Consider the following 23,131-nt stretch of genomic DNA (forward strand, 5'->3'; position numbering starts at 1 on the left):
AACTACACAGTGTGTTGTGTCAACAGGGTATAAACTAATTTTTATTAATTTGTGGACGTGTGGTATGCTTTGAAGCAATCCTTAATGCAAAGGCCAGGTTTCTCAGGGCAGGTTTCACAATGGTAAATTGTGTCCTTTCGGATTCCCCTCTTGGAACATACTCTGCACCGTTTTTGTGATCGTCCTGTCCTCGCTGTTTGGGGAACCTGTCCTGGGAAATGTTGACCTTGGACAATACGGGCACTATCAGATTCAGAAGTACTGGGACCCTCACCTCCCTGAGTGCCAAACATTAGGGCCTTGATGACTACCTCCTGAAACTGAAGGAAGGTCCCCGTATTGCCTGCAGATCGGGACAGCACAAAAGCATTGTACAGTGCCATCTGTACAATGTGCACGGCCAATTTTTTGTACCATACGTAAGCTTTTCGCATGGCACTGTATGGTTGGAGGACCTGATCTCCCCATGTACCGATTGTAATCCAGGATACAATCTGGCTTTGGGACTTGTGTTGTGGTCCCACGAACAGTGACAAGGGTGCTGTTGTCACGGTGTATGGTGGTCAGGATAAGGACATCCCTTTTGTCCTTATACTTGACCACCAGCATGTTGTCGCTGCATTTGGCTCTGCTTTCCCCTTTTCTCAGCGTTTGCCCAATTAGCGGCTTAGGGAGGCCTCGCTGATTTTTTCGCACGGTGCCACATGCAGCTGTACCTCTGGCAGAGAGGGCCTTGAAGAGTGGGATGCTGGTGTAAAAGTTGTCAATATAAAGGTGATAACCCTTATCCAGCAGTGGGTGCAGCAATTCCCACACAATTTTCCCACTCACCCCCAGGATGGGGGGGCATTCAGGGGGGTTAATCTGGGTGTCCTTACCCTCGTAGACCCTAAATCTGTGGGTGTACCCTGAGGTACTCTCGCACAGTTTGTACAGCTTTATTCCGTACCTGGACCTCTTACTGGGCAGGTACTGTCGGAATTTTAGCCTCCCTTTGAAATGAACGAGAGATTCATCAATAGCGATGTCCCTCTGGGGTGTGTACGCCTCAGCAAATTTTCTGCTGAAGTGTTCAACCACTGGACGAATTTTATATAGACGATCAAAGTTTGGATCGTCTCGGGGAGGACACTGCGCATTATCACTGAAATGCAAAAATTTTTGGATCGCTTCAAATCGTGTCCTTTTCATGGCCATGCGGAATACCGGTGTACTGTAGAGAATGTCAGTACTCCAGTATTGCCGAAGCTTTGGCTTTTTGATTAGGCCCATATGCAGCACAATTCCCCAAAATGTCATCATCTCTGCTGCATTTACGGGGGTCCATCTGGCATAAGATGACGTGGGATTTTGGGTAAAAAATTGTTGGGCATACAGGTTCGTCTGGGCCACCATAATGTTTATTATTTCATCACTGAAAAAGAATTTGAAGAAGTCAATTTCAGTGAGGCCAGTCGTGTCAAACTGGATTCCTGAGCTGCTGCTGAAATCCGGAATGACGGGCTGAAAATTTTCCGGGGGTGCAATCCATACGGGATCGATTGCTGCAGGAGTTGCCTGGGTCCTACGGCGCCTTGTTAGGGGTCTTTCCTCACCAGATGAGGAGGAGGAACCAGATGAGGAGGAGGAGGAGGAGGAATAGAGGAATGTGGGATCTTCCTCACTGGCTGAATCCGTGTCGGACGCAAGGATGGCGTAAGCCTCCTCTGGTGAATAGCGCCTTGTTGACGAATGGGCCATTTTTTTTCCCAAACCCTGGGTATGTGTGTGTAAGTGGTGCTTGTACACGTGTAATGTGTGGGGCTTGTGTATAGGGTACTCTTTATTAAAACCAATCAGAGAGAAAAAACAAGTAGTGAGAAAAAATGTAGAAGAAACAAGAAAAAAAGATGAAAAGAAAAATCAATGTAAAAAAATAAGTTTGCATAAAAAAAAGTATAAATTTACCCTACGCAACTAAATATTTTTTTTACAAAAGAAAAGCGAACGCCACTAAGAGTGTGACGTACGCTCCCCTAATGCACTAGAGATTATCCTGCGATAGCAGATTTTTTTTATGCACAAGACGCTACCTCCCTACCTATAAAACTCAGTACGATTTTTTTTTTTCTAAAAGCTGATCGGTCGTCACTAACGCTGTGACACTGGCTACACTAACACGCTACCACTAAACTACTCTGTACAATTTTTTTTTTCTCTAAAAAAAAAAAAAGACCGGTCGTCACGAACGCTGTGACACCAGCTAATCTACGTCTAAGACTACACTGTACTAACTACTATTATATTTTTGTAAAAGAAAAAAAAAAAATCGGACGTTGCTTAGACTGCAATGTCCGCTACACTAACTAAAAAAAAAAAGTCCTGTGGCGCAGTCTCTGATCAGCAGCGATACTGATCAGAGCGCTGCAGACACAGGAAGAGCACGAATGCTCTGCGCGGGACGCCGCGCACAGGAAAAAAAGCGCAAAAAAGTGCGCAAAAAATTGAATTGGAGGGGGGTACTTGAACAGGGATGGAGGGACGTCACCAAACACTGACGCCGGCTACGCTACCTTGTTACGTCTAAAACTACACTGTACTAACTACGGGGGGGCGGTGCAGGCACCCGGGGCTGCGTGCAGGGATTGTCTGCTGTCAGGAACAGCAGACACCGGAACCCGATCACCGCGCGGTGACCGGAAAATGGCGGCGCCGTACTAGTACTGCGGCTGGCACTTATGCAGTGCCGGCAGCGCAGTACTAGTACGGCGCATGGCGCGAAGTGGTTAAGCACCGTAGTCCAATGCATTGGTGATTGAAGTGGAGGCTGCACGGACAATGCATGAATGCCTGTACAACCTAGGGTTTCGTTACCTCAGGGTGGTCAGGCTTTAAGTCCGGCAATCCCACGTCGCGGGAAAGGATACGTGGAGGCGACACTCACACGTGCTCGCCCGTTGTTGGTTTGGGGAGATCGGACCCCTTCAAAAAGGTCCGTCGCCCCTATCTTATCCTCAAGGTAGAATGAATCTGGGAAAACCCAGAGATGTGCCTCCTACGGACACTAAGCATAAACTGGAGCTGTCAGGGCCAGTGGCAAGGTGTATACTATGGAGGAGGAGCTAACTTTTTTTTTTGTCTACTTAGTGTCAGCCTCCTGGCGGCAATAGCATACACCCACAGTCCTGTGTCCCCAATGAGACGATGGAGAAATTTTTATTTTTGCACATTAGAGCAATATTGTAGTAGTTAAATTCTAAAACATAGGAGCAGTATAATAGCAGTTATATTCTTGTACATTGGAGCAGTATTATAGTAGTTATATTCTTGTACATAGGGGCAGTATTATAGTAGTTATATTCTTGTACATAGGGGCAGTATTATAGTAGTTATATTCTTGTACATTGGAGCAGTATTATAGTAGTTATATTCTTGTACATAGGGGCAGTATTATAGTAGTTATATTCTTGTACATAGGGGCAGTATTATAGTAGTTATATTCTTGTACATTGGAGCAGTATTATAGTAGTTATATTCTTGTACATAGGGGCAGTATTATAGTAGTTATATTCTTGTACATAGGGGCAGTATTATAGTAGTTATATTCTTGTACATAGGGGCAGTATTATAGTAGTTATATTCTTGTACATAGGGGCAGTATTATAGTAGTTATATTCTTGTACATAGGGGCAGTATTATAGTAGTTATATTCTTGTACATAGGGGCAGTATTATAGTAGTTATATTCTTGTACATAGGGGCAGTATTATAGTAGTTATATTCTTGTACATAGGGGCAGTATTATAGTAGTTATATTCTTGTACATAGGGGCAGTATTATAGTAGTTATATTCTTGTACATAGGGGCAGTATTATAGTAGTTATATTCTTGTACATAGGGGCAGTATTATAGTAGTTACACTCTTGCACATAGGGGGCAGTATTATAGTTGTAACAGTACAGACCAAAAGTTTGGACACACCTTCTCATTTAAAGATTTTTCTGTATTTTCATGGCTATGAAAATTATAAATTCACACTGAAGGCATCAAAACTATGAATTAACACATGTGGAATTATATACTTAACAAAAAAGTGTGAAACAGCTGAAATTATGTCTTATATTCTAGGTTCTTCAAAGTAGCCACCTTTTGCTTTGATGACTGCTTTGCACACTCTTGGCATTCTCTTGATGAGCTTCAAGAGGTAGTCACCGGGAATGATTTTCACTTCACAGGTGTGCCCTGTCAGGTTTAATAAGTGGGATTTCTTGCCTTATAAATGGGGTTGGGACCATCAGTTGTGTTGTGCAGAAGTCTGGTGGATACACAGCTGATAGTCCTACTGAATAGACTGTTAGCTGCTTTTTTCTTGCCATAATACAAATTCTAAGTAAAGAAAAACGAGTGGCCATCATTACTTTAAGAAATGAAGGTCTGTCAGTCCGAAAAATTGGGAAAACTTTGAAAGTGTCCCCAAGTGCAGTGGCAAAAACCATCAAGCGCTACAAAGAAACTGTCTCACATGAGGACCGCCCCAGGAAAGGAAGACCAAGAGTCACCTCTGCTTCTGAGGATAAGTTTATCTGAGTCACGAGCCTCAGAAATCGCAGGTTAACAGCAGCTCAGATTAGAGACCAGGTCAATGCCACACAGAGTTCTAGCAGCAGACACATCTCTACAACAACTGTAAGGGCTCATTTCCACTTGCAAGGAAAACGGACGAGTGCAATCCGATAAAAAATCGGATTGCACTCGGACCAATGTTATTCAATGGGTGTCTTTTCATTTGCGATTTTTTTCTCGGCCGAAATCGGACTGAGAAAAAAAATCGCAGCATGCTGCGTATTGCTGCGATTCTCGGACGAGACTCGCCAATGTAAGTCAATGGGTGCGAGAAAAAAAATCACACAGCACTCAGACCATGCGCACCGGTGTCCTTTGAAAAGCCGGCAATTCAGCGCGGTGTACAGTAAAATCACACTGACAGGTCAGAATAGAATATATATATATATATATATATATATATATACACATAGAATAGGTATATATACATATACTAGATGGTGGCCCGATTCTAACGCATCGGGTATTCTAGAATGTGCCTGTAAAAGCTGGGGAATGAATGGAAGCAGGAAAACGTAGCTACCTAGACTTGCGGTGCTGCGCCCCCTGCTGGCATAAACTCATATGAACTCTAGCGTGAGAAGATATTCAGAAAAATTCCCACGCTAGAGTTCATATGAGGTTATGCCAGCAGGGGGCGCAGCACCGCAAGTCTAGGTAGCTACGTTTCCCTGCTTCCACTCATTTCCCAGCTTTTACAGGCAGGAGCACAGCTGCATTAGCAGAGCTCCTGGCTGGAAAAATCTTTAACCCCTTCAGATGGATTTACAGCGTGGGACAAGACTGAACGATGGAAGGTATGGGATATTGTTGCTTTTTTATTTTAACTTTGTTTCAGGTGACAAGGGTCTTCAATTGGATTGAGCGTATAATAAACTATTGCAAAACCATGTGTCTTTATTTCATTAAAATACTTTTTTCCTAATGTGTGTGTGTTTTATTAACCATTTACTACTATTGGATTAAAAATGGATAGGTGTCTCATTGACGCCTCTCCATTATTAACCAGGCTTAATGTCGCTTTACAATAGCAAGGTGACATTAACCCTTTATTACTCCATATCCCAACGCTACAGGGGAGTGGGAAGAGAGAGGCTAAGTGCCAGAATAGGCGCATCTTACAGATGTGCCTTTTCTGGGGTGGCTGAGGGCAGATGTTTTTAGCCGGGGAGGGGCAATAACCATGGTCCCTCTCTAGGCTATTAATATCTGCCTTCAGACACTTTCTTTACCACTCTGGCGGAGAAAATTGCGCAGGAGCCACGCCAATTTTTTTCCATGATTTAACCCTTTATTTTAACAGAGACCCCAAACAGAGACCACAAATTTTGCACACATACACTTCTTACATTAGTAGTCAGGAATATGTAATAAAATAAGGGATATGAGATGGTTTACTGTAAGTAAACTATGTCTCATATCCTGTCGGGTTTGGGAAGGAGATGGCAAAAGCCGGCAATTGAATTATCGGCTTTTCTGCTGTCTAGCTCTGTATTACACACACATATATATATATATATATGTATATATATGTATGTATATATATATATATATATATGTGTCTCAGTGACATATATATATATATATATATATATATATATGTATATATATGTATATATACCTATTCTATGTGTCTATGTGTATCTATTCTATCTGTGCTTTGGTCTGATGAGTCCAAATTTGAGATCTTTGGTTCCAACCACCGTGTCTTTGTGCGATGCAGAAAAGTGAACGGATGGACTCTACATGCCTGGTTCCCACCGTGAAGCATGGAGGAGGAGGTGTGATGGTGTGGGGGTGCTTTGCTGGTGACACTGTTGGGGATTTATTGAAAATTGAAGGCATACTGAACCACCATGGCTACCACAGCATCTTGCAGCGGCATGCTATTCCATCCGGTTTGCGTTTAGTTGGGCCATCATTTATTCTTCAACAGGACAATGACCCCAAACCCACCTCCAGGCTGTGTAAGGGCTATTTGATCAAGAAGGAGAGTGATGGGGTGCTACGCCAGATGACCTGGCCTCCAGTCACCAGACCTGAACCCAATCGAGATGATTTGGGGTGAGCTGGACCGCAGAGTGAAGGCAAAAGGGCCAACAAGTGCTAAGCATCTCTGGGAACGCCTTCAAGATTGTTGGAAGACCATTCCCGGTGACTACCTCTTGAAGCTCATCAAGAGAATGCCAAGAGTGTGCAAAGCAGTCATCAAAGTAAAAGGTGGCTACTTTGAAGAACCTAGAATATAAGACATATTTTCAGTTGTTTCACACTTTTTTGTTAAGTATATAATTCCACATGTGTTAATTCATAGTTTTGATGCCTTCAGTGTGAATTTATAATTTTCATAGCCATGAAAATACAGAAAAATCTTTAAATGAGAAGGTGTCCAAACTTTTGGTCTGTACTGTATATTCTTGTCCACAGGGGGCAGTATTATAGTAGTTATTTTATTGTACATGGGGGGCAGTGTTACAGTAGTTATATTCTTGTACATAGGGGCAGTATTATAGTAGTTATATTCTTGTACATAGGAGCAGTATTATAGTAGTTATATCCTTGTACATAGGGGCAGTGTTATAGTAGTTATATTCTTGTACATAGGGGCAGTATTATAGTAGTTATATTTTTGTACATAGGGGTAGTATTATAGTAGTTATATTCTTGTACATAGGAGCAGTATTATAGTAGTTATATCCTTGTACATAGGGGCAGTGTTATAGTAGTTATATTCTTGTACATAGGAGCAGTATTATAGTAATTATATTCTTGTACATAGGGGCAGTATTGTAGTAGTTATATTCTTGTACATAGGGAGCAGTATTATAATAGTTATATTCTTGTACATAGGGGCAGTATTATAGTAGTTATATTCTTATACATAGGGGACAGTATTATAGTAGTTATATTCTTATACATAGGGGCAGTATTATAGTAGTTATATTCTTGTACATAGGAGCAGTATTATAGTAGTTATATTCTTGTACATAGGAGGTAGTATTATAGTAGTTATATTCTTGTACATACGAGCAGCATTATAGTAGTTATATTCTTGTATATAGGAGCAGTATTATAGTAGTTATTTTCTTGCACATAGGAGCAGTATTCTAGTAGTTATATTCTTGTACATAGGAGCAGTATTATAGTAGTTATATTCTTGTACATAGGAGCAGTATTATAGTAGTTATATTCTTGTACATAGGAGCAGTATTCTAGTAGTTATATTCTTGTACATAGGAGCAGTATTATAGTAGTTATATTCTTGTACATAGGGGCAGTATTATAGTAGTTATATTCCTGTACATAGAGGCAGTATTATAGTAATTATATTCTTGTACATAGGGGCAGTATTATAGTAGTTATATTCCTGTACATAGAGGCAGTATTATAGTAATTATATTCTTGTACATAGGGGCAGTATTATGGTAGTTATATTCTTGTACATAGGGAGCAGTATTATGGTAGTTATATTCTTGTACATAGGAGGCAGTATTATTGTAGTTATATTCTTGTATATAGGAGCTGTATTATAGTAGTTATATTCTTGCACATAGGAGCAGTATTATAGTAATTATATTCCTGTACATAGGGGCAGAATTATAGTAGTTATATTCCTGTACATAGGGGCAGTATTCTAGTAGTTATATTCTTGTACATAGGAGCAGTATTATAGTAGTTATATTCTTGTACATAGGGGCAGTATTATAGTAGTTATATTCTTGTACATAGGAGCAGTATTATAGTAGTTATATCCTTGTACATAGGGGCAGTATTATAGTAGTTATATTCTTGCACATAGGAGCAGTATTATAGTAGTTATATTCTTGTACATAGGGGCAGTATTATAGTAGTTATATTCTTGTACATACGATCAGTATTATAGTAGTTATATTCTTGTACATAGGAGCAGTATTATAGTAGTTATATTCTTGTACATAGGAGCAGTGTTATAGTAGTTATATTCTTGCACATAGGAGCAGTATTATAGTAATTATATTCCTGTACATAGGGGCAGAATTATAGTAGTTATATTCCTGTACATAGGGGCAGTATTATAGTAGTTATATTCCTGCAGATAGAATAGTTCTCATGTGTGTGGCCTATTAGAATGGGCACCGTGGACGGAGAAGAATGCTCCTTTTATGGTACAGTGAATGTAATATCTGTGCTCTTCTTGGATGTATGATTCAACATAATGTATTTTCTTACACCTGGGACTGCAGAACTTACGCTTATCACAATGTTTTCCTCTCCATCCTTTGGGGCAGTCACAGGCGCCAGTAATGTGGTGGCAGGAATTGCCATACCGACATTCACATTTTTCCAGGCACTGGACTCCAAATGTCCCCACAGGACAGGCTGCAACATAAAATTGGGTACATGGGATATTCTCTCAATTATTGGTAGATATATGACAAGAGGTAAGAACAGGGCAAAGTTCCATTTCCATTCCTTATATCCATCACCACTTTTAGGGCTGAATGATCTATATTCTTCATGCCTGGCTGTTTTATACAGTATATATATATTTAATCTGATCAGTGTCTCATCGTAGACTTCTTTACCCCTTTCCAGTCTGCAGCTCAGCTTGTTCAGACAAAGTATGCTGGAACTTAGTAAGGACAAGATTTTTTTTTTACCATTTTAGTAAATGGAGGATGATAAAGTATCTGAATGAGTGCAGAGTTGCCAATGTGGTAATTAAAGCGCCGCTGCAGGCTTTTTTTTTTTTTTTTTACATGTGATTGCAATGCATGTAATTTCATACTCATGGTTGGCGCTTTCATCTATTTTCAGCCCCGCTCCAGTCGCCGGTCGCACAACCTAATGGCTATTCTCATAGATTTGCATTAAGGGGACTTAAATAAGCGACCGCTGATCACGTAGCAAACACTGTGCGACCTAGCAGGCTGCACGTGGTGCCGGAGCGGGGCTGAAATGGGTGAAGACTGAAGATGGCTACCGGTGAGTGTGTGACTACATGCGTTACACTCACATACATGATCCCTAACAAAGGGATTTTAACAAAATGCCGGAGTGGCGCTTTAAAGGATACGAAAGGATTATCATTCCAAAAGTCTGAAACGTTCAGAGACAAAATGCATCACCTCCAAACATATTGATCTGCCTCTAACAGACAACTGCTAGGCACACGGTGTAACCAGGCATAAGTGGGGTTCGGTGCAGCTTAAAAGGGACTTCTTGTAAGTTTTAGCTTAGCAACAACCTCATACAGTGAAGATGGAACCTAACAGATATTACCAGATAGGGTCCAACCTGTAGTTCCCCTGATGTCTTGTGGCCTTAGGCTGTTGCCTACTTTGCCTTTCTCTCTTGAACCTTGCCCTGATTTACATGATCCTATTATTTCTCCACTCTCTCCCCATACGTCATACCTTCACCTACCTGTCTGACAAGTCTCTCCAGTCCACCCCGCTGGGCACATACAAGCGCCTGTGCCACGATCACACAGTCCACCATTTTGACAAGAGCAGTTTTGCATACAGTTGTCTCCATATTTTCCCAGAGAACATTCTGGAACAGAAATAGAAAAACGACAAAGTAATTGGTCATAGGTGCCGAGCAGAGCGACGCTATTACTGCGGCGTGTATGGTCCTACTACAACTGGTCTTACATGGAGAATTACTCACCCAGTTCACACGCCAGTCCCGTCCAGCCTTTAGGGCAGAGACAGCGGCCCGTGATGTGATTGCAGGCGCCTCCATTTCTACAGATACATGTCTGAAGACACTTTTCTCCATAGAAACCTTCCAGACAAGCTGGAGAAATAAAAGTTAACGTCACGTTTTTAACAGTTTTTAAATACGGCAATCTCCGCGACATGTCGAGCACGCAATGCTATTGCCGTAATGGGTAAACCTACTGGGGACGTTCCACGATCACATTGCCCTTGGTCACTTACACCGAGTGCTCTGCCGTTAAATCAGAGCCGCTCAGTCCAGGGATTTAGCCATTAACCGCTCTGGTCACAGAGAGGAATATTTGGAAACTGAATTTATTGACCCTGTATGGCGGTATTTTTAGACACCAGGCAGCGGGATTGTGTTTTATTGTGATGTTAGTATGGCAGTATTAGGGTTTATTTATGTATGGCGGTGTTAGCACTGTATGAAAATATTATTTGCCACATAGTAAGAGGGTATGTCAGTATGAATACATTTAATACATTTTATTTTTCATTTTGCAGCACGATATTTATACAAGAATACCATATATTATACACTTAAAGGGAACCTGGCCTGATCAAACTGGTGTCTGATCTGCCGGCAGCATGTTATAGAGTAGGAGGAGCTGATCTGAACTATAGACATTTAAGTGGGGAAAGTTTTGATAAAACTTGTATTTTATCCAGTGAAATCCCTGGTGTTATATGGATAGGAGTCCAGTGGGCGGTCCTACTAGTGGTTGACAGTCTGTCTAGTATGATAGTGCATGCAGAGACAGCTGTCAGTCACTAGCAGGACCGCCCACTGGACTCATACATACAAACACCAGGAATGTCACTGAATGAAATACAAGTTATACTGAATCTTTCTACAAACTCATATCATTCTGCTCAGCTTCTCCTTCTCCATATCGTGCTGTCCACAGATCTGACGCCATGTACAACATGACTAATTTCCTTTAATACACACAAATGTGTTTATATATGCAGGTCTTACACTGACAACCGCTATTGCAAACAATCTTGCCTGAAGGCGTACATTGCCTTTTATCTCAGACAACCCCTTTAAGGAGTCCAGACTTACCATGCTCACACAGTGGTCCAGTCCACCCTGGCGCACAGATACACTCCCCGCTAACATGGTTACACTTGGCGCCGTTATGACACAGGCACGTCTCCTCGCAGCCTCTTCCATATCTGTTGTTTTCACATTCTACAACAAGAAATATATTAAACCATTATCTAATGACCTCAGTGTGAACCATCACTTAACGGTGATCGATCCCCTAAGTGGAAACTGTCAGTAATATCAAGCATCCTGAGCCATCTATATGGGAATAGAGATCACAGGACGCTGGATAAAATGACACCTTGATATCTGTGATCCAATGTCTTGTTCCAGAGAAATCCACATTTTTGTTAATATAATATGTAAATGAGCTGTTAAGATCTATGGGCCGGACATAGATCTCCCTGAGAATCTGCCTCCAGGGATTATTATAAATGAAAGCGAGAGTTGCCAGTGTGAGCCATGTAATGACTGACAGTCTGCTCTCCTGATATACTTGTCTCACACTGGTAACTCTCCCTTTCATTTAAAATAAGCAGCCATGGAGGAGAATACGGCTCCAATATCTCAGCCGGTATTAATAAGACACAGTCTATGTATTAACAACTCACTTTGGTTGCATGTAGGACCTAACCAACCATCTTGGCACGTGCAGGCCCCATTGATACGGTTGCAGCCGGCACCATTGGCACACTGGCAGCTGTTGGCACAGTCCGTACCATAGAATCCTTCTGGGCATGCTGTAAAAGACAGAAATGTGAATTCACGTCTTGAGACTTGTACCCACTGCCATTGAAGTGTTTCTACCCATTCTCATAAATTAGTGCAGAAAAATGTAAGCAATTTTGCAATAAACTAACTATTCAGATTTTTCACAATTTCAGCCGTCCTTGATATATTAACATTTTCTTTTGTTTACAGCTTGTGGCGTTGGAGACCGACCACCGCTGCTAAACAGTAGAACATGTGCAGTGTTTACAAGCTCCATTCTAATGAGAAGCTTGTCAGGATCGCTGGAGCGCACTGCTACCTCCTAATCCTGGACAGCTTCAGTGCAGTGCTTACAAGCTAGACAGCAGAGGTGGTCGGTCTCCTAGGCAACAAGCTGTAAACAAAAGAAAAGGGTAAATATTTCAAAATGGAAATCCAGTGGTATCCATCTATGACGATGGGAGGCTCTGTTCGCCCCAATCTCTTGGTGCTGGGGGTTACAGCTCTGTAGCAGCTGGAGACGCCAACGTAAAACATGTAAGTCTTAGGGTATGTGCACAGGTAGAAAGATCCTCTGCGGATTTTTCTGCAGCGGATTTGATAAGTTCGCAGGGCAAAAACTGGGCGTTTTTCCTGCGGATTTATTGCAGATTTACCGCGGTTTTTGTGCGGATTCCACCTGCGGTTTTCTATTATGGAGCAGGTGTAAAACCGCTGCAGATTCCGCACAAAGAATTGACATGCTGCGGAATGTAAACCGCTGCGTTTCCGAGCGTTTTTTTTCCGCAGCATGTGCACTGCGCATTGCGTTTCCCAAAGGTTTACATTGTATTGTAAACGCATGGGAAACTGCCGCGGATCCGCAGCAAAATCCGCAGCGTGTGCACATACCCTCAGAGTAAGTTCACACTGGGTGGTTTTTTTTTTCAGCGTTTTTTTTTTTCTGCAGCAAAACCTGACCTCTTGGCAGGAAAGAAGCTGCTGAAAAAGGCATGGTTTTCTTGCGTTTTTCATGTGTTTTTTTTTTCTTTTGTGCGGTTTTGGCATGCTAGATTTGTCTCTTGTGCATGCTGATTAAGTTTAGTGTTGAAAACAAAAGTCCTATTCTATGGAATCAGGTTTTGGCACAATGAACGCAGCAAAATCTGATACGTGCATTTTTTGGTGCGTTTTTTTTCACCACCCATTAATTTCAATGATTGAAAAACGCTGAAAGAAGTGACGTGCTCCATTGTGCAAAAAACCATGCAAAGCACAAAATCCTGATGACAAAAAAAACCAATGACATTTCTGAAATCTCATAGACTTTGCTGGTACTAAAAAACACAGCTGAAAATGTGCATAAGAAAAAACCTGCAAAAACGCCCAGTGTGAACGTAGCCTTACTTGTAACACAGATGTGTGCAGAATATCCTTGACGTATATATGGTGCAAATGTGTGTGTCATTCTGCCAGCTCCGAGAGCCCCCACAAATACAAGCGCCACTCACCGATTTCACAGTATGTCCCCCGCCAGCCTGGGGCGCACGTGCAGGCTCCACTCACGTGGTCGCACAGGGCACCGTTCTCACACTGACACTGGTGTCTGCAGTCTGACCCGTACCAGCCGGCCGGGCACTCTGTCAGAATATACAAGCATGCAATGTGTGAGGCATGAGGTCACGCGGTTTAGAGTCAGCCGTGCCGTCCGGATCTGCTGGGACTTGTAGTGTTAATGAGTTGGGATGAACTTACTCCGATCGCATTGCCTTCCAGTGTAGCCGGACTCGCAGACACAATCCCCCGTTACGGGGTCACAGCCCCAGTCGCCGTTCCTGCAGTCGCAGCTCCTGCCACAGTCCGCTCCCCAGTAGCCGCTGTCACAGGCTGCAGAGCAAGGAAACATTAAAGCCCCGATCATCCAGAACAAGAAGCATTGGAATCCTCAGATTATTGGACTGGAAATGTTGTGTATTACTCTATATACCTCTCCTGCAGTTGTGTCCGGTAAATCCAGGCGGACAAGCGCACCGGCCGGTCCCAGGGTCGCACTGGCCGTCATCTTGGCACAGGCACCGTGACTGGCAGCCATGCCCAAACCAACCACTGGGGCATCCTACAAATAGAACAAAAATACCACATTGCCCATAGGGTTCATTTTTCAGCTTTTCACAACTATACTTCCTTCCGCAAGTTTTAGTTAGTATGGTAATTCTGGAATTCTATTCATGCATCAGGAAGAACAGGATGAACTAAGGAAAACAGGGATTTCACATCATAATAACCATTCCTTGCAGAAGACGACAGCTGACAATGAAGCATTCATTGTTACATTGTGTTACTTACGGTCCCTGCAGTGGTCCCCGGTGTAGCCCGGCTCACAGAGGCACTTCCCGGTGGCAGGGTGACAGCTGCCATTATTGTCACACAGTGGGCAGACCTCCAGACAACCGTCCCCCCATCGTCCTATGGGACAATCTGCAACAAACAGGCAAGAATGGAAAGAATTTACAAGCTCAAACCACAGGGCCACATGTTAATTCCTCAGCTCACATCCTGACTCCAAAATACTGCCTGTAAATCCAGAATCGTGCCAGCGCTAAATGAAGAATTTACTGTCATTCCTTTTTTTTTTTAACCGCTCCCTCGTAAGGGTCTTTAGGAGAGACGTGGGAGACGCTGCATTAACAACCCACCCAAGATGGAGCCATCACCTGCAGCATAGTGACGTCCATCCTGGCTCAGATCTGACTGCCACTTCTATACAGCAAAAGAAATACGTCTTTCTTCCTAAAACAGCGCCACACTTGTCCACAGGTCATGTTTGGTATTGCAGCTCAGAACCATTCACAGAGCAACATAAACAGTAAAGAGGCCAATGAAAAGCTGCCATTTAAAGAGCAACTAAACTTGTATGTATCTATTTGTAACTAATAATAATAATAATGCTGTCCGGCATGGAAAGTTATTAAACTTTTCTAACTACTTTATTAGGGGATTTGTTTTTGCTCCTTTAAAAAAAAAAATAGCATGCAAGTGGCTCCCAACCCCTGCTGTTATCTGCACTAATATCAGAACATACGCATTTGGAGTACAGATGATGGCAGTGATGGGCTGGGTCAGCTCCTTTCCTGATAGGTACAACACCCAGAAGAGGGAAGATGGCTGCTGACCCAGTCACTGCCATCATCTGTACTCCAAAGGAGGACCTTCTGGAATCGATGCAGCTGGAGGCAGAGGAATACATGGCAGAATATCAGTGGTTTGGAATCCACTTGCATGCAGGTTTTTTTTCGTAGGAATGAAGACAAATCCCCTACACAAGTGATTTGCAAAGTTTCAGAACTTTCCATGCTGGAAAAAATTATATATATATAAAAAAAATTAAATATATTAATCATTAAAGTGACAGTACACCTGTTTTGGGGAATGGGGTAATAATACACAGGATGAAGACGGCATGGAAAACACTCGGTTATTGCCAATTTTGATTTCAGAGACAAAATAGCACATTTTGCAAGGGAAATGTTCAGTGTAGTTCACGGAGTACAGAATAACTCACAGAAAGGGTTAAGAATAAATCTAAAAGATCAAACACAACTAGTGAACATTTGTGGCAGAAGGATGGAAAAGACTCTTGCCTAAAATATTTGTAAATAACTTTAGTCCTGGGAGGAAGCAGCTAGCTGGTAGTCACACATCATGCTAAGCCCCAGAAATGGAATATTCATCTTAAAGGGACAGTACATCACCTTTTAAAAGCTGTTAAACATCTTAAAGGCAAGAAAACAGGACCTTTGACACTTAGAGGACCTCTACATATTAAACAAAGTCTCCAAGATCACTCAAAATAGCAGCAAAAAGAAAGAAGCTAATTATATGGAATACAACAGACAGGACTAAGAAACAGGAGACTATCATGGTGCCAAGTGGCTTTCTAAACTCTGCCTTCCAAAGGGATTGTCACACCAAGAGAACTCCATCTCTTACCCCCATTTTTTCGTATAGAATGTTTTTTTAATTTTCCTTTGCTCCCTAAATGCAGATTCTAAATTATCTTCAATAAAAGTCTCTACCATTTTGCTGCTCTCAGCATTAGAGATAGCAGCAGGGAGAACTAGGAGGGGTTTGTACAGGTTTCCACCAAGTGGATAGGGGGGAAAGCATGTACAGTCTCTGGGAGGCCATAGAAAACAGGTTTTAGACAAGGAGAAAAACACACGAAGTGGATAAAAGTGCAAAATGAAAGCTGTTCTGAAAACCAAGTACCCTAGATGCACACACAACTCACATCCAGCCTATATTACTGGGAGAGGCACTCCCAGAAGAGAAAAAAACAGGTTTCAAACTTCTAAATTGGGGAACTAACAATTATTGAAAGATTGAAGATTACAGAATGATTTATTTTTTTCTTTATGTAACTAAAGGCAGCTAATATTTTTTTTTCTATATCAAAAGGTGTCTATAACCTTTAAGTCCACAGCCAGTAACCGGACATCCCCTTTAAACCAAGCCTTCATGTGCACTAGCAGTGAAAGATGAAGAAGGATAAGAAGGTGATGGTTTTTTTCCTCCCTTTTTGGCTTCTGATATGGAGTACAATAGGATCGAGGAGGATATTATGGGCTTTTACCATTTTGTTCTGCCTCCGGACCCCCGTAAGCCGTGCTAATAGCGCATTCATTCGGGCAATGAAACACGACCGAAGCAGCGGTTCTCACAAACTAGTTACGATGAAATAAGCGATGCACCCGAGACCCCGCAGGTACATTACTGAGGAGCCTTGTTCTCTACAAAACCCAAAAATTTTCTCTCCATTCCACAACTGTGGCAAGAAAATGAAAGATCTACAACCTGTCTGCTCCGATAAATCACTTTTTAGAGCTCAGACATCGGCTCCCGCTGCTAATTTCCTGATAAACTGGAGGAGATGATAGAACCGACAAAAAAGAAATGAGCACATTTATCTGTACGCTGCGGGGGAGGGGAGATATACACAGAATACTCCGTCTTGCGCCTCCGTTGTTTTCCTCTATGTATTTCTATTTGTGCTTACTGGAATAAACTCCGATAATGGGCAGAGTCTATATAAAATGCATTGGTGGTCAGCAGCATAATGTGGGGGGCATGTAACACACCGACACGCACATTTTCTCTATCTAGGGACCTCCGCACTTAGTTGTTGGAACTGCCACTACTACAATCCTATACATACAGAATTAAATGCTGGGTTTTAAAAAAAAAATTTCTGCAGCCTCTAGGGGGCGCCATTTTTATTAATATAACCAGGCCAGGGCATAGAGGACAGCGGTGGGTGCACCTCCTTTACTGTGGCTTTCTCAGCTGTGATCTGGGCTCTCCCCCTAGGATCCAGGCGCCATTTTATTGTAGTCCAGAGCCAGATACATTATTTGAAGCTTGTGCAAAAGCTCCAGTGGGGCCCCCAACTATTGCATTTTTTATATAGGCCAAAAGGACTATTTGGGCCCCCAAGGATCTAGAATCCTGGGGCGATTGCGACCCCGGCCTTTATTATAGTTACACCCCTGTCCTGAGCCGTGCTCAGAGACATAATGTCCCCCTGTCACCGCTCATACAGTGTTAGGCAGTGAGTGGTGACAGGAGGTCCAAGCCTGATGTCGGGGGTAACTGCTCATCCACAATCCACAGGATGATCCTGTAATTCAATATTAGCCCAGTAGTGGATAGGCTACACACCGCACACTGGATTGGAAATCAATAGGTTTATATTAAGAATATTAAGAATAATAAAAGTTCTATTTGATCACATTCTTCCACCTGGTCAGTGAATGTGTACTAATACCAGGCTGCCAAGCTTCTCATTCTGCAGTCAGCAATAGGTAGAGGCATCAGAAGCCTAACAAGAACAGATTTTAATGAAAATCGATTGGAAAAAAAAGATTTTAGCCCCAAATCCATGCAATTAAGTAAAAAAAAAAAAATTGTCCCCAATGAAAGATAAATCCTTCATCTCCAAGATTCTATTCCAATATGAAGTAGGCGTAATAGTAATAATATTAGCAAATACATCTAATTAAAAATGTAGTATAGTTCTTCTGATTCGCTATGTCGCTTACCCTATGTGAAGGCCACTGCGGTAGCTTAGATATCCATGGTTACGACAACTCACAGTGATAGCGGTCGTAACCATGGATACTTAAGCTACTGCAATGCCCTTCACATAGGGTAAGCGGCATAGCGAATCAGAAGAACTATACTACATTTGTAATTATTTGCTATTATTATTATTACTATACCTACCACATATTAATAATTTTAGCAAATATCTTTAATTATAAATGTAGTATAGTTCTTCTTCTGATTCGTTACATCGCTTACTCATTGCAGTACAACTAACAACTGTCACTATATGAGTTGTGGTAAGCATAGATATCTAAGCTAGGGCAATGCCCTGCACATGGGCGACATAGCCAATCAGAAGAACTATACTACATTTCTAATAGGAAGTGTTTGCTAATATTATTATTATTACATCTAGCCATAGTGGGATAGGATGTTGGAGAAGGGAATACCCCATTCAGTTAACCCCTTATGTCTCCATATAGAGTCCTGGGGGGGGTCATTTGCCTCTTGCTTACCTTTGGAGCAGTCGGAGCCAGTTTTACCAGCTGGGCAAGCGCAAGTTCCATCGGCATGGTTACACGGAGCGCCCCCACATGTGCAGGACTGGAAGCAGTTTACTCCGTAGGTCCCTGCAGGGCATTCTGTGCGCAAGGCAAAATTAATTATTATCATAAAATAAAACTATAATATAACGTATGGGCGTGAATGTCTCAGGATAGAAAGTCCATGAGCAACACAACACGCTGCGTCCTAATCTAGCTATGGTGATGTGCCATGCCCGGATGCCAGGCCACAAGCCGTGTCCAGCCTGCAACCATACCCAATGCAGCCGTAAAGATCAGCCGCGCCATCCTTATGATAAATGGACTATCCATCTAGATCCATTATCCGCCATATGTGAACACGCCTCTAAAGCATTTTAATTGAATTTTTATTACTAAGGCCTGAGTCCAATCGATGCTCCCGAATGTGCCGTAAAAGTAATGTATCTGCAAAACTTCTCTTATCATAGTCTACGGCTTAAAGATTCAATGCAGCAAAGAAGTCACCATTACTTTTCGGATCTCCAAAATAGTAACCACTTTTTTTTTTGTCCTTAATGACTTGTGAGCTCCTTCTCAACAAACTTCTTAATTACTCCAGATCATCTAAAATGAAATATGGAGCAATTTTACAGCCTTCATTTTTTTAATGAAAACAATTTTTATCTCCTATTTTTATAGGATTTTTTATAGTATTTTATTGTATATTTTTATATTATATTTTATTTTTTTTATAGTATTTTTATTTTTGATCTAATGCCGTTTTGTGTACACAGCTCCCATGCAGACTTATCTGCCGTCTATTTCTACCCTACGTTTCACTACAATATAATAGGAAGATAGAAAGAAGAGAGTAAAATGTCAGGGTCTTAATAAAGAGGGCTTCCTGTTAGCACGGGAGCTGTATACAGAAAATTGTAGGAGACTTTTAATGAAAATTATGTACGGTAAGTTGCTTTTTCTTTAATATGAAATTCATTGACACAAAGAAAAAACTTTTTTTTTTCTTTAGATACTACTTTATCCTATTCATTTGGTGATACCCAAAAAAACTTAGGGAGGGTATAGCTGTGATACCCCCTGTGATGATAGAAACATATTAGCAGGTTGTGTCACTTATTGTTTTACGCTCATTTATTTCCAGTATAGCACAAAAGTAAGTACACCCCTCACCTTTTTGTAAATATTTTATTATCTTTTCAGGGGACAACACTTAAGATCTGACACCTTGATACAATGTAAAGTAGTCAGTGCGCAGCTTGTATAGCAATGTATATTTGGTGCCCTCTTAGTAAGACCATACAGCAGTGTAACAAGACAGGTTCCTCTCAGAACAGGCCTCGCCATGGTCGACCACAGAAGTTGAGTGCACGTGCTCGGCGTCATATCCAGAGGTATACGCCACACACTGCATCACATTGGTCTGCATGGCCGTCGTCTCAGAAGGATGCCTCTTCTAAGGATGACGCACAAGAGAAACCCATGCTGAAGACATGGCTAAGAAATAAGGACAAGGATTACTGGAACCATGCCCTGTGGTCGGATGAGACCAAGACTAACTTATTTAAATCAGATGGTGGCAATCTCATGTGGCGGAAACCAGGTGAGGAGTATAAAGACAAGAGTGTCCTGCCTACAGTCAAGCATGGTGGTGGGAGGGTAATGGTTTGAGGCTGTACGAGTGCTGCCAGCAGTGGGGAGTTACAGCTCATTGAGGGAAACATGAATGCCAACATGTACTGTAGTATACTGAAGCAGGGCATGATGCCCTCCCTTCAGAAACTGGGCCACAGGGCAATATTCCAACATAATGACCCAAAACACTCCTCCAAGATGACCACTGCCTTGCTAAAGAAACTGAGAGTAAAGGTGCTGGACTGGCCAAACATGTCTCCAGACCTAAACCCTATTGATCATCTGTGGGGCATCCTCATATGGAAGGTGGCGGAGCGCGAGGTCTCTAACATCCACCAACTGCGTGATGTCGTCATGGAGGAGGGAAGAGGATCCAGTTGCCACCTGTGAAGCTCTAGTGACCTCCATGCCCAAGAAAGGTAAGGCAGTGCTGGAAAATAATGGTGGCCACACAAAATATTCACACTTTGGGCACAATTTGGCAATTTTAGGGTTGCACTTACTTTTGTTGCCAGCGGTTTAGACATTAATGACTGTGTGCTGCGTTTTTTAAAAGACACCACATTTACACTGATATGCAAGCTCTACACTGACTACTGTACATTGTATCAAAGTGTCAGATCGTCAAAATAAATAGTAACATATTTACTTGAGGGGTGTACTCACTTGTGAAATACTGCATTTTTTTAAAACTGGAGAATCCCTTTAAGGCTTGAACAGAAGCGTCCCCTCTTTGTGCTTTAAGTGTTACCTTGGTCACAGTTTTCTCCGTGGTATCCCTGCGGACATTGCTTCAGACACTTCCCGTTGGTGTGGTCGCAGGATATGCCTTGCTGGCAGGCGCATTTACTTTTGCAGCCAACTCCATAAAATCCGGAGTCACATTCTAGAAAAGCAAAGGAGCCGTTCAGTAGTGAGCCGTGTCCTATAAATACCATCCATTACGAGCAGTATAACGAAAGAAGGGCAGCGACTTGCTTTCCAGCGTTAGCGGACAAGGCAGGGTTAACTCCTGCCGTCACTTATGGTCTCAGTGTACTGTGCTAGGTCCTTATGGGGACACATTGCATTCTACTGTATGGCCAGCAGGTGGGGCTTCTGTAATATCCTACGGCAGCAGTGACAGCCCTGCGCCAGGCCAGTTGGCAGCTGCATTACCTCTACATTTGGGAAATGCTGCCCTAACTCTGTGTTATGATAAGGTAATTCAGTACCACAATGGACATAGAGGTCAGAGCACATACAGTGACCTGACAATAACCCAAAAACATTGAACGAGCTCTGAGACGTGGGAACTCTGCTGACCGCAATCCCTAATCCTCTCCAACCACACTAGAGGCAGCCGTGGATTGCGCCTAACGCTCCATATGCAACTCGGCACAGCCTGAGAAACTAGCTAGCCTGAAGATAGAAAATAAGCCTACCTTGCCTCAGAGAAATACCCCAAAGGAAAAGGCAGCCCCCACATATAATGACTGTGAGTTAAGATGAGAAGACAAACGTAGAGATGAAATAGATTTAGCAAAGTGAGGCCCGACTTTCTCAACAGAGCGAGGATAGGAAAGGTAACTTTGCGGTCAACACAAAACCCTACAAAAACCACGCAAAGGGGGCAAAAAGACCCTCCGTACCGAACTAACGGCACGGAGGTACACCCTCTGCGTCCCAGAGCTTCCAGCAAGCAGGAAAAAACAAATAGACAAGCTGGACAGAAAAAAAACAGCAAACAAAATAGCAAAGCAGAACTTAGCTATGCAGAGCAGCAGGCCACAGGAACGATCCAGGAGGAAACAGGTCCAATACTAGAACATTGACTGGAGGCCAGGATCAAAGCACTAGGTGGAGTTAAATAGAGCAGCACCTAACGACTTCACCACATCACCTGAGGAAGGAAACTCAGAAGCCGCAGTACCACTTTCCTCCACCAACGGAAGCTCACAGAGAGAATCAGCCGAAGTACCACTTGTGACCACAGGAGGGAGCTCTGCCACAGAATTCACAACAGTACCCCCCCTTGAGGAGGGGTCACCGAACCCTCACCAGAGCCCCCAGGACGACCAGGATGAGCCATATGAAAGGCACGAACAAGATCGGGAGCATGGACATCAGAGGCAAAGACCCAGGAATTATCTTCCTGAGCATAACCCTTCCACTTAACCAGATACTGTAGTTTCCGTCTTGAAACACGAGAATCCAAAATCTTCTCCACAATATACTCCAACTCCCGCTCCACCAAAACCGGGGCAGGAGGATCAACAGATGGAACCATAGGTGCCACGTATCTCCGCAACAATGACCTATGGAATACGTTATGTATGGAAAAAGAATCTGGAAGGGTCAGACGAAAAGACACAGGATTAAGAACCTCAGAAATCCTATACGGACCAATGAAACGAGGTTTAAACTTAGGAGAGGAAACCTTCATAGGAATATGACGAGAAGATAACCAAACCAAATCCCCTACACGAAGTCGGGGACCCACACAGCGTCTGCGATTAGCGAAACGTTGAGCCTTCTCCTGGGACAAGGTCAAATTGTCCACTACATGAGTCCAAATCTGCTGCAACCTGTCCACCACAGTATCCACACCAGGACAGTCCGAAGACTCAACCTGCCCTGAAGAGAAACGAGGATGGAACCCAGAGTTGCAGAAAAACGGCGAAACCAAGGAAGCCGAGCTGGCCCGATTATTAAGGGCGAACTCAGCCAAAGGCAAAAAGGACACCCAGTCATCCTGATCAGCAGAAACAAAGCATCTCAGATATGTTTCCAAGGCCTGATTGGTTCGTTCGGTCTGGCCAT

At 42.6% G+C, this 23,131-nt stretch overlaps 1 protein-coding gene across 2 annotated transcripts in view; it reads right to left on the minus strand.

Annotated features, from left to right (window-relative positions):
* The window catches only part of MEGF6 (multiple EGF like domains 6), a 506,198-nt gene that overhangs the window by 20,539 nt on the left and 462,528 nt on the right, over positions 1-23,131 (minus strand). For both annotated transcript variants that reach the window (XM_069741497.1, XM_069741498.1), the window contains 11 exons: positions 21,081-21,215; positions 18,668-18,793; positions 14,394-14,525; positions 14,035-14,163; positions 13,803-13,934; positions 13,559-13,687; positions 11,969-12,097; positions 11,373-11,501; positions 10,254-10,382; positions 10,008-10,136; positions 8,832-8,960 (listed from right to left, as the gene is read on the minus strand). In XM_069741497.1, the coding sequence (XP_069597598.1) occupies positions 8,832-8,960; positions 10,008-10,136; positions 10,254-10,382; positions 11,373-11,501; positions 11,969-12,097; positions 13,559-13,687; positions 13,803-13,934; positions 14,035-14,163; positions 14,394-14,525; positions 18,668-18,793; positions 21,081-21,215 (1,428 nt within the window). The remainder of the gene's footprint in view (positions 1-8,831; positions 8,961-10,007; positions 10,137-10,253; positions 10,383-11,372; positions 11,502-11,968; positions 12,098-13,558; positions 13,688-13,802; positions 13,935-14,034; positions 14,164-14,393; positions 14,526-18,667; positions 18,794-21,080; positions 21,216-23,131) is intronic.

This window comes from Ranitomeya imitator, chromosome 10, assembly GCF_032444005.1.
Source record: "Ranitomeya imitator isolate aRanImi1 chromosome 10, aRanImi1.pri, whole genome shotgun sequence".
NCBI lineage: Eukaryota > Metazoa > Chordata > Amphibia > Anura > Dendrobatidae > Ranitomeya > Ranitomeya imitator.